At 45.8% G+C, this 12313-nt stretch overlaps 2 protein-coding genes across 4 annotated transcripts in view; both read left to right on the top strand.

Moving 5' to 3' along the window:
- Nucleotides 1-12313, top strand: part of TMEM272 (transmembrane protein 272) — a 78115-nt gene that overhangs the window by 9259 nt on the left and 56543 nt on the right. Inside the window, exon 3 of one of the 3 annotated variants that reach the window (XM_054446337.2) lies at nucleotides 9426-9485. The exons of the other annotated variants lie outside the window; for them this stretch is intronic. Coding sequence (XP_054302312.1) covers nucleotides 9426-9485 — 60 coding nt within the window. The remainder of the gene's footprint in view (nucleotides 1-9425; nucleotides 9486-12313) is intronic. 3 annotated transcript variants of the gene reach the window in all.
- The window catches only part of ATP7B (ATPase copper transporting beta), a 217646-nt gene that overhangs the window by 181256 nt on the left and 24077 nt on the right, over nucleotides 1-12313 (top strand). The window lies entirely within an intron of this gene.

Genomic DNA, 12313 nt, shown 5'->3' with positions numbered 1-12313 from the left:
GAACTTTGGGGGGGGACACATTCAAACCATAGCAAGCAAAGGAGGCATGACAACAAAATGCAATACTTCACCCTAGATTGGAGCCAAGGGCTTTATTAGGTCATCAACATTGGAATATGGATGGCAGATTAAAATATTGTATCAATGTAAATTTAAGAAGCTGCAGCTGTACTAAGGTACTATATTAATATGAGAATATCCCCAGGAAATGCACACTGGGATTATTTCCAACTAAAAAATTAAAAAACTTAAAAAGCATGCAGATGGAAACCTGAGTGGCAAGTATCTGAATGTTTGCTCTATTACTGTCTGTATTTGTATGAATGTTTAAGAATTTTCATAATTAATATGTCTTTTAGAATTTAGGCTGGGAAAAATTGGCCTCCTTGGCCTGATCCCAGACCTGATAAAATAGTACATAGATGCAGATGCATATACTATGTTTTCCTTTCAAGTGACTTCTAAATTTACTTCTTTCTGGTTTTCTACATTTTCCACATTTCCTATAAAGCTACATATTTATGTAATTAGAAAATAAAAGTTTTGGCCGGGTGCAGTGGCTCACGCCTGTAATCCCAGCACTTTGGGAGACCGAGGCGGGCAGATCACAACGTCAAGAGATCGAGACCATCCTGCAACATGGTGAAACCCCGTCTCTAGTAAAAATACAAAAAAAATTAGCTGGGTGTGGTGGCACGCGACTGTATTCCCAGCTACTCGGGAGGCTGGGGCAGGAGAATCGCTTGAACCCGGGAGGTGGAGGTTGCAGTGAGCCGAGATTGCACCACTGTACACTCCAGCATGGTGACAGAGTGAGACTCCATCTCAAAAAAAAAAAAAAAAAAAAGAAAGAAAGAAAATGAAAGTTTTATTTTTATTTTATTTTATGTTTTAAGAACAATCTTCAGATATCCCCCTTAGATTGGTTGGTGCTGTCCCTATCCACATGTGGAGTTTGCTAAGTGGTGGCGGCCTCAGAGGAGTGGCTTGTTTATCTGGGCGTTCATCCAGGGAGTAGGGTGGTCTCTGTGCTCTCAGACCCCAGCAAACCACCTGGGGGAGCTTTCTGGAGCTCTCCTGGGCCACTGCGCAGCCCTGGCTCTCAGCCTCCCCATCTGGCACTCTCTCTCTGTCAAGCTCTCTGCTGCGGAACATTTGCTTCCCTGCGGCCTGTTGCCACCCTGGAGGATCACTTTCATCACTGGGCAGCAGTGAAATCTTGATGAATACATGTGCAGCGTGTGCAGGGCTCTAGCCCTGCACATAGGATATCCTATGAGTTATCATAGGATAACTCAATTAAACAGACAAGTGCAGTGAACCCAGGTCGTTGCACCTGTCAGGGGGTCGTGGGAAGTCCCCTTCAACTCCACTTGGAAACAGCAGCAGAGAAGGGCCCAGCAAAGTCCATGTTCAAGGGGGACACCAGGAGAAAGACCTTCTGCTCAGGTCTGGATGAAGGAACCGTTAGTCTAGGTGTTGTTTGCAGCCCCTCAGCTATGAGAGAAATTTACACAACTCAACATACTAAACAGAGAGTGGTAGATTTTATTCTACAATTCTGGCCAGGAGAAATAGCACATTAATTTATTTTTAATGTACTTTTAAAACTTCAAAACTTCTTCCTCTTTAAATAAAATTAATTTGACCCTGAGCTCCTACTTGCCAGAGTACCAGGAAAATCAATCCTGGGCTTTGTGGGTCACACAAGAATTCAAGTGTGGGAGTTGGAGAGGAGGAATCACGTTTTCCTCCTTTGGGGGTCTGGAGCAGGGTGTGCTTCTGCTCTGTGGTAAGCCATTATTTCCTCTACAGACCCTTTGTGCAATGTTTAAAAGGTGGCCCCCGGCAGTGGTGGCTTCCAGGACACAGTTTGGTAGTAGACGGTGCTTTTATTGGAAGAAAAGTGCGCCTCTCTTCCAAGAGAGAGGATTTCCAACCTTCACTCAGCCCCGTAGCCTCACACAGGCACTCTCTTCTCTGCACAAACCGCACAGCAGCACGCTCTGTCCTTGCTGTCAGGTCAGCACTGGTGTCAAGCTTGAGATGTCGGGGTCTCTACGAGCCTGGGGACCTGGTGCCGCCTCCCTAGGTGCTTCTAGTAGCAATTCCTTTTGGACACTGCGAGGAAGGGGCCACCAACCTGAGGTCCCACCCTCAGCAGCCCCCTCTTCATTGCTCCTCCTCTTTGGGGGACTCCCCTGCATCCCTTTTTATTGGGACAATCCCATAGAATTGCTCTTGGTGGGCTTCAAGAAGCACAAGGTTGCCCTCTCTTTTCAGAGATCAGAGAAAGAGATGGCAACATCAGTATTGTGGAAGGGTCCAATATTTCTTACTAACTCGTCCTGTTACATGAACAACTGAAAATCTCAAAAGCAGGCAGTGGAGGTGGTTTTAGAAACCCATACTCCAGTTCATTCCCCTGGCACATTAAATGTAGTGAATTCTGAACCGAATACATCCTTTCCCCAAAGCCCCTCCTCTTTCTGTCCCTCACATTTCTGTCAGTGCCTCCACCATTCTTGTCACGCGAGCACTGCACTTCAGTCATTCTTTACTCCTTTCTTCCCTTCATTCCCACACCTAATGGGTGCTCAAGGCGCTGCTGGAGCCTCACAATTGCTCTCCAGGCTGTTATGCAACAGCCACTTCGCTGGTCTCTTCACTCCCAGAGCCACCCCCTTTAGTCTCCATTTTCTCCAAAGGTTCAGCTTTGATTATGCTGCTTTCCAATTGCAAACCCTACAACTCTCTTTATCTTCCTAATAAAATCCAGATACCCTTATGCAAAACAGAAATGCCCTCTCTTCTGACTATCTAGTTTCCATCTGATCTCTTCTTTCTCTGTTATGATGGATGATGGATGCTCAGCTCCATTTCATGATTTGCCACTCCTCCAAACCACTCTTGAGTGTCTCTGTCTCTCAAATCTTTTGTTTCTTCTGGGTTTTTTCCTTTGACAGAAAAGCCATCTCCCCACAACTCAGCCCGTCAAAAATCCTACCCATCCATCAACACCCAGTACCAATATCACCTCCTCCTTGAGGCCTTCCTTGATTTCCTGGGGACTCTCCTCCTCCAGGCTTCCTCACTGTGTTGTGCCCTGCCCCTGCTGGTCCCTTCCACACACTGATTTGTACTGTCCCTTGGGTGCACATCTCATCTCCCTTAAGAGGTGGTGAAGTCCACATTGCCGAGGCTTCTCATGCTCACTTTGCATCTACCCAAACCTTGGTCGAATGCAAGAATGAATAGCTGAATATCTATAAAGAAGTTCATCTATATTAAAAGTGGATTAAGTGCTAATAAAAATACCCCCTCATGCAAATTGCTGTTGGCTGTGACCTCTGGGGATTAGTGGGTGGCTGTGGCAATGCAGGGTGCTTGTGCAGGGCTGGAGAAGAGGGGTGGGTGGAAACATGAGGCAGAGGCAAAATGACTGAACATACCAGGAGAGGGCAGAAGTTGTCTGGGTGGCTGGGGTTTGGGCACCATTACAGATACAGGGAGGTGGAGAGGGCAGTTTGGAAAGAGGAGTTTAGTTGGAGTTTCTCTTCCTGCACTCTTTGCCAGTTGCCTTCTGGGTATTTGATAGCTCAGTGGAGCCCTGAAGGATGGTGTTGCAGAGAGAAACTGCTGGGTCCCGGTCTCAGTTTCTGCACTAAACTAAGCAAAAGATATGGGGATATATTAATACTTGCTATTCATAGGAAACAGACTCTGGAGATCCTTGAGAACAGACCAAAAGCTACTCACTTTTCCTACCAAGATTACCCATTTAAAAATGCATTGAATTCTCCCAGCTACCTATTTTGACTGATAACCGGATGGCAGCATATCTTTAACACCTGCTACCATGCCAGTCCCGCTGACAATCACGGGCAGCAGCAATCAGCAGTCGTGAGAGCAGCCCACCCTGAAATGTACTGCAAGAGGGGAGTGAGGATCTGGAGCCAACAACCCAAAAGCCACCCTGAGGAGGGCACGCTTCCCAATAGTCCGTCTTTTCCCAATCTTCAGTAAGTCAGGAATCAGCTTATCTGTGTTCTTGGCATAAAGAATGACTTGACTCCAACGTTTTGATTCTAATATCCTCCCACTATTGCTCTAATTTTGAATTATTTTCTCCTTTGGACCCTCAAGTTGAGTTTATTTTCACTCAGCTCTTTCAAACTGACTTTCTAGATGGAGACTCTCATGGCATCAGAAGCCAGAATGTGGCACTCTGAGTTGCATTGGAATTGGTGCTCAACAGACCAGAAGGCGGGACAGTATTAACTAGTGGTGGTCACTGCTGTCAAGCTGCTGCCATCGCAACAGTGGCATCACCAGGAAGCTCAGCCTCTGTTCCAGAGAGCTCCAAAGACTGAGGAGTGGGTAACCAGATGCCCCAGGAGGCAGGGGGATCAGGCGAGAGTGGGGCTGCCCAATTCCTGACTGTAGCTTGGGTGTCCTTATTAGGACCAAGTGGTAAAGAAGGCCTCGTGCTGATAACTGCTGATGACTTCCATCCCAGTGGATCCTACAACCTAGCCCAACCCCAGCACCTCACACCACACTGAGTAGACAGCTCTAGGAAGCCCCTGAAGATTCTCTAGCCAGCTTACAGAAACAGGCTACTTCATGATCACCTGGGAGTTGCTTTTATTTTATTTTATTTAGATGAGGTCTTGCACTGTTGCCCAGGCTGGAGTGCAGAGGCGGGATTACGGTTCGCTACAGACTTGAACTCCTGGGTTCAAGCGATCCTTCCATCTCAGCCAGCCTCCCCAGTAGCTGGGACCACAGGTGCACCACCATGCCTGGCTAATTTTTGTATTTTTTGTAGAGACGGGGTTTGCCATGTTGCCCAGGCGGGTTTCAAACTTCTGGGCTCAGGAGATCCACCTGCTTCAACCTTCCAAAATGCTGGAAATACAGGTGTGAGCAACCATGCCAGGGTGGAAGTTGCTTTTAAATGCAGATTCCCAGGTGCCATTTGTACTGATCCTGGTTTGTGAGATCTAGAGTGGCCATCGAGACCCTGAGAGTCATGGCTCTGAGGTGCAGCGAGCAAGAGTGAGCCTCAATAGACCTTGAGCAAGAGTGAGCCTCATTAGACCTCAAGCAAGAGTGAGCCTCATTAGACTTCGAGCAAGAGTGAGCCTCATTAGACCTCGAGCAAGAGTGAGCCTCTTTAGACCTAGAGTGGTGATCCAGAGAAGCGGACTCACTGGATGAAGCCAGGGCACAGCCTGAGAACAGGGCCAGGGAGTAAGGCTGCATCCACATGGGAGTTAAGGTGTAGAACAGTCTCATCTCTGCTCAGAGACCATAAGAACCACAGTGTATACCTCACCTGTTGTTTTCTCAATTCTTCATTTGATTCTGAAGTGGGGGCTGAAATAAAGTGGAAGCCTGGGTCTCCTTCCATCAGGAATGGAAAATAATAATAGTCATGATAATGGCCAGCATTTATGGGTGTTTATTATGTGCCAGACCCTGCATTTAGTGCCCTACACAGATTATGTGGATTATGACATTTGATGATTTTGACAAGTCTGTTAGGAAAGTCTTGTAATCGTGCCCATGTTTGCAATGAGGACATTGAAACCTCAGAGGTTAAGAGTCCTGCAGTCCATGCTGCAGGTAATGAGGAGCGGAGCGGGCTGTGACTCAGGTGGCTTGGCAGCATGGCTGCAGGTGGTGAGTCTTTACAGCCTCCTCCAGGTGGTCATTAAGAATGTTCTGGCCCTGGCCATCTCTCTCAGCCCTGCTGGGAGGTAGTGAAGAGGAGGTAACATTTTACCTCTCCACTCTTAGGGCTTTTCAGCTGGGCCTGAGAATTAAACTCACATAAGACAGATTAACAGGAGAAAAGCACACTAATTTAGTGCAAGTTTTACATGACACAAGAGCCTTTATAAGAAGTGGAAACCCAAAGAAATAGCAAAACCCAAATGCTTTTATACGTGGCTGAACAAAGAGAGGTAATTGTAGAAAAGGAACCAAACTATGTGGGGAGGCTAAGGGAAGATAAGAGTGATTTTGACAAGATCTGTTTGTACAGAATTCTTTTGGTCTCAATGTCCCATCCTTGATGATAAGAATGGTGCTTTCCTTTGGTATAGGGAGGACATCCTCTATGTGGGGCTTTTATTTCCCACTTTTAAGAAGGAAAAGGGGAGGATCAGGGTACCCTTCTTCCATCTGCTATTTTTTAAGTGCCTTTAGCTCCAAATAACCCTTATGCCACAGCTGCAGAGTTTGGGGTGGCATATTCTGCCACCCTTCAGTAGGAAGCTTGGGTGGCAGGTGCCTCCTTGGGGACTGCTCCATTTCTTTGTGTCACTCACCGCCTGGATTATATATGTGGCTAGGTGGCACCATCTGCCTCAAGCTTGCAGCACAGGGAAGGATTTTCCAGGATGCCAATCACTTTTTATCATCCTTGTAACAAGCTCCAAGGTCAAAAATGCAGAGTGGGATTCATGAACCCCTTGACTTTCTATCCTTTGCCAGCAAGAAATTTCTTCCTTGACCCCCAGTCTAAGTTGAGAGTTAAAACAGATGTGGCTACATTAACTGAAATTCTCTCTCATTCACCACACCTGCCAGCATCACTGTGTCACCCGTGAGCAGCAGGGCCCCGGAGCAAAACAACAATGCAAAGCACCTTGTTCAAAAAGCAGGAAAGAAGCACTGTTCAAGGGACTAAAATATAAAAAGCTGGTTCCTTTCTTCTGCAGTCTCTCTTTTGGCCTTTTTATTCGCTATTTAATATCATTTTTAAGTAGGGGGAAATCAAAATGTGTAATTATTAGTATATATTTTACCATTCATCTTAATATTGTATAACGCCAGTTTTAAATGCAAATCTAAGAGCATTTAACTCATATGTTGAGTCACTGAAATGACGCAACTTGTGTTTAATAGCTCTTACACATATTTTGTTTTTACCGGAACGTTGGAAACATTGTACAAAACTAACAAGTCTTCATTTTGCTTCTTGATATGGGTGCATTCTACCCACATTCTCTACCTTCTGCTCGCAGATAGGTGAGGAAGTTCTGAGAGGAAAAGGTATACTAATTTAGGGTTCAGAAAGGGGTTGGAGGAGTTCCTTGGTTGTTCCTGTTTCTTAGAACATCATTGCCTTCTGTCTGCATCCGAAGCCAGTTCTGGTCCAGTGGAAGTAAATCTTTTCAGGACTGTCAGCCCCCTGCTTACTCAGTTGAAGACACAAGACGCTTTCCTTATATTGGCCCTGAGTCTTGCGGAGTAAATGTGAATATTGGCGGTGAAGAGCAGCAGACACGAGCATTTCACAGGCTCCCTCTGCTCACACATATTCCTCACTGTCCTGTACAACTTCACTTACAATACACGATTTCGAGAGAAATTTATTTAGAATTTCAGGATGGCAATAGAAGAGCGTCAAACCAGATGCTTGGGGCCGTTAAGGTGCACGCCTTTGAAGCTGGCTCTGGTGATAGCATTACATCCAACTCAGGGGTGGTTTGAGGGGAGGAGTGGAAATTGGGGCAAATCACTCTGCATGCCTGCCCCCATCAACATTTCCTAGAGGTGAAGGTCAAGATGGGCATGGAGGGCAACTTCTGGGGTCTCTTTGAGAGAGGGGCAGCACCCTGCCCTGTGCACCCTACCCGCTGTGGGTAGCAAGATCAGAGCCGGCATTTGATGGTGTGCATGTGAGGCTCCCGGCCAGAGGCACTTGCAGCCTTAGAGCTCTTCCCTAGAGAAGACAAATTCCCAGATAAATCCTAAATCTTTGACAATTCAAAACCACAAAGGACCTTGCAGATTAAGCCAGGTATAGTGGGCTCTGTATAAATACAGAAAGCCCAACTCAAGCTGGCTAAAGTAATAAAGGGGATTTATTGGCTCCTATAAATGGCAAGTCCAGAAGTAGTTTAGCATCAAGGGTGGTGTGATTCCATGGGTGATGAATGTCACTGAGGACCCAGTTTCTTTTTATCTCTTCTCTTGCCTCTCAGGGCGTTGTTCTCATTCACAGGCTGGCTTCCCCTCATAATGGCTAGAAGGCTGCCAGCCACCCCCAGAGTAATTCAATTCCTCACCAGTGGCCAGGGAGGGAGAAACCTTGTTTCTGGAAGTTCTGTCAGCAGAGTGAGAAAGCTTTTTCCTGACTCTCAGTAAATCTCCCAATATAAGTCATGAGCCCATCCACTAATAACGTAAGTGGGGCTCTGCTGGTTAATTGAGGGTGAAACTTCATGCCCTTTTCTATGGGCAGGGTGGGATCAGCTTCTGCCAGAGCACATAAACAGCACAGGAGAATGGGGGGGTAGGGAGGTGGGGGTACCCGAAAATAATTGAGGTGATGACCTAGAGAGGAAGGAGTAGATGCTACAGAAGCTACCATGACATTCACTCAGAGATCCTCTGCTCTCAGCATGACAAAGGACTCAGCAGAAAGCACAGATGTGTGATGCTGTCAAGACTCTGACAGTGGGAACTGGGGGGCAGGCCTACCCAAGAGGCATTCAAATTCACACTTTCAAAAAAAAAATGCTGGCCAAGCAAAACCTATATCTGCAGATATGTCTGCAGATCTGGAGAACAGATGAGGAAACCAAGAAGCAAAGCAGGGAAGTAATTGCCTAATCACAAAAGTTGCCATACACTGAGGTCCTCGTGCATACATCTGTCACCACCTTTTACAGAAGAGGAAAACGGCTTCAGGATGTCAACGAATTTGCCCAAAGCCACATGGCCAGTGAGTAACAGGGCCAGGATTTGGACCCAAGCCTGTGTAGCCCCCATTCTTCTGTTCTTTCCCAATGTCTAAAAGTTGAATTGGTGGCATTAACAGAAAGAAAAACCCCAAGCCAGTTCAAAGCTCTATTATACTGTGTGTCAGCAAGAAGTTTTAGGAGCCCATCTAATGTCATGGGCTGTGGAATATATAACCAAGTGAATGGAAAGGGAAGAAGATTTTGTGAAGCAAATACTTTAAGTGATAAAGTGAGTTGTCAGTGAATTTTATCCAGGGAAAAGAAGAACCATCTGCCCTGGGTACAGGCGCCCAGGAAGCACAGGGTGAATCCTGCCTGGCTCAGTGGATGCCGGCAGCTCCTGGCATCCTGGCACAGGCACAGTGGCAGTTTATAAACTCCTTTTCCATAAGCTGTCAGACTTGGAGAGGTCCGGCAGGATATCTGGGCCTTGGCATCGGCAAAGTGATCACGAGAGATGTTCAACTCTCTGAGAAATGTAAGTCTTGGCTTGCATCCACTGTGTGGGAGCCCCAGGCGAGCTGCGACCTTCTCCTCCTGTCTGCTGACTTGCCACTGGAGAGAAAGTCAGGTTTCACAGGATGCTTAAGAATCTGCAGTGAAGAGGAAATGCAGGGGTCTGTGTGTTTCTAACCCAGTGCCTGCCCCTTCTTCTCCTTGCAGCCTGCTTCATTGTTGTGCTCTGTGCTTTCCTGGCTCTGCCGCTGTCCATGACCTTCATAGGTAAGCTGCCTGCCAAGCTGCTGGATGCCACAGGTCAGCCAGGTTGGGGCATGGACCCAAGGCATGTGATCTTTAAACATTAAATATGTGTTTAAGAAGAACTGGCCAGCCCAATGATTCCCAGACACCTATGTGCTGTCTCAGAATGACTTGGTGAAGATTTTAAAAATACACATTCCTGGGCCCCACCCTGGGAGATATCAATGCAGTATATCTGGGTGGGGACAGACACTCTCTTTTAGAAATCTGTCCCCAGATGATTCTGATCCCTCTAGCCCAAGTTTGGGAGTGACTGGGCTAGAGGTTTCCCAAAGTCCCTTCCCAGTTCCTATGTTCCCTTGTGTGGAAGCATGTTGCAAGCAATACAAAAAATGCACCTGGCGCTAGGTGATGTATGGGCACTCTATACATTTTTTTTTTCTGAATGAATGAATAAATATTTCCATAAATCACGTATATTAAACAACCTCATAATCCAGAAGTGTGATGTCTGGCGAAGGTCAGGGGAGGGGCAGGATGGGGGAAGCTCCTTAAGTAGCTAAAAATTGTTATCACATGTCAGTGAAATTAATCTCATGCTCCTGAACATTGCTAATGGGAGCCCTGTGTACAGGACCTAGCTACCCCTATTTACCTAGAAGCCCAGCATGGCTGGGCACGGTGGCTCATGCCTGTAATCCCAGCACTTAGTAGGGCTGAGGCGGGCCGATTGCTTGAGCCCAGGAGTTTGAGGCTAGCCTGGGCAACATAGTGAGACCTTGTCTCTACCAAAAAATGCAAGTCTTGACTTAAAAATTAGCTGGGTGTGGTTGCGTGTGCCCGTAGTCCCAGCTACTCGGGAGATTGAGGTGGGATGATCGTGCCACTATACCTCCAGCCTGGGAAACAAGACTGAGACCCTGTCTCCAAAAAAAAAAAACAAAAACAAAAACAAAAAAGAAGCAGCTCAGCAGGCCCAGTGTTGTAGGTCCAAGCTCACAGCATGTTGGAGCAGAAAGTAAAAGAGCATAGGAGTTGTTGCAAAACAGCAACAACGAAACACCCAGTACCCTAATTGCTTAATGGGTAGGAGCCTTCCTTTTGAGGTGATGAAAATGTTTTCGAACTAGATGGAGGTGGTAGTTGCACAACATTGTGAATCCACTAAATGCCACTGAATTATTCACTTTAAAATGGTTTGTTATGTAAGTTTTACCCTGCCACCCCTGCTAAAGCCACAATACTAAAAATGGAAACAAAAACAGTATCGTTAGATCTGTAAGACATGAAAGCTAACAGCCTGACAGGAAATAAAAAAGAAGATAAGATTTTAAGGTTTGCAGAGAACTGAAACAGCCAAGTAGTCTGGGGCCATTTAGTGTAAGAGTGAACAATTCAATCACTTCAGCGGGCCCTGGTGCTATGATTATTACAGTGCAATTAAAAAATTAACATTTATTATATGGCTCTGTTCTTCCAAGAAGAGTTCACAAGATGTTAGGCATACCCTGCTTATGAAGTCGGGGGTACTCTCCAGAGGGCATTCTATGCAAAGTCTGTAAGGTAAGAGAACCCTAGCCTTTGGACTCTGTGGTTAGTTACCTTTCTTTTTGCTTTCTTTTGAGACAGGATCTCACTCTGTCGCCCAGGCTGGAGTGCAGTGGAGCGATCTCGGCTCGCTGCACCCTCTGCCTACCCGGCTCAAGCGATTCTTGTGCCTCAGCCTCCTAAGTAGCTGGGATTACAGGCGCCCACCACCATGCCTGGCTAATTTATATATTTTTAGTAGAGACAGGGTTTCACCACGTTGGCCAGGCTGGTCTTGAACTCCTGACCTCAAGTGATCTGCCCGCCTTGGCCTCCCAAAGCGCTGGGATTACAGGCATGAGCCACCGCGCCCAGCCAGTTATCTTTCAAATGAACTTAACTGCAACAATTCATCCACCAATAAGGCTGCATAAAAGAGACAAGACCCCACAAGCCAGTTCCCACGGATATTATATTAAAATCACCAGATCCGCTGCAGAAAGAGGGTTTTGGAGGTGTTATTGCTTCTAGAGCAATATTTGGTTATAGAGTTTGTGTTTGGGGTGATGAAAACATTTTGGAAATAGATAGTGGTAATAGTTCCACAAGATGATGCATGTAATTATGCCGATGAATTGTACACTTAAATATGGTTAAAATGGCAATTTTTGTTGAGATATTATCACAATAACAAATATTTTAAAAATCACTACATCTGGTAGTTGTTATCAACTGAACTAGGGAGAGATCTAAAGCCAAAAAGAATAATCGTGATACTGCAGATCAGACAAGAAAGAAAATCTAGAGTTAAGGTAGGTCCTAAGCAGTACGTGAGAACGTGAGGAAAGATGGCTTTTATTAAATTTATTAGGATCGTTTTAAGCCATCTGTGCACTGATTGACTCTCCTGTGAATAGCAGCTGTTTTTATTCATTGGGAATGAGCAGATATCTAAGCCATTACTCAATGTTCATTTCACAGCTGGCTTTTGAATTGAAAGGCAGTCCATGTCCAACAAATTTGGCACCAAGTACTTACAGGTCTTTGTGTGAAAAGGCTGTGTTGAGACTTGGAAAGTATTTCCGTTTAGTAACAAATTCACCTAAACATCAGAGATAACTAAAAGACAAGCCTCCATAGGTTGATGATTGGATCAACATGTATATTTGACTAAACTCTGTTTTGGGCCCTGAATTTATGGCTCTCTGTATACCCAGAAAATGTTGTTCATTTCAATGGAATACGGTGTAGTCATAGAAAAACAGTTTACTCCCTCTGCTTAAGTATCAAGGCATTTATAGGGAATAAAATGTCAAATCAAA

The sequence above is a fragment of the Pongo pygmaeus genome, chromosome 14, assembly GCF_028885625.2.
Source record: "Pongo pygmaeus isolate AG05252 chromosome 14, NHGRI_mPonPyg2-v2.0_pri, whole genome shotgun sequence".
Classification (NCBI taxonomy): Eukaryota; Metazoa; Chordata; class Mammalia; order Primates; family Hominidae; genus Pongo; species Pongo pygmaeus.
The sequence above is the reverse complement of the archived record's forward strand: the minus strand, read 5'-3'. Positions and strand labels throughout refer to the sequence as shown.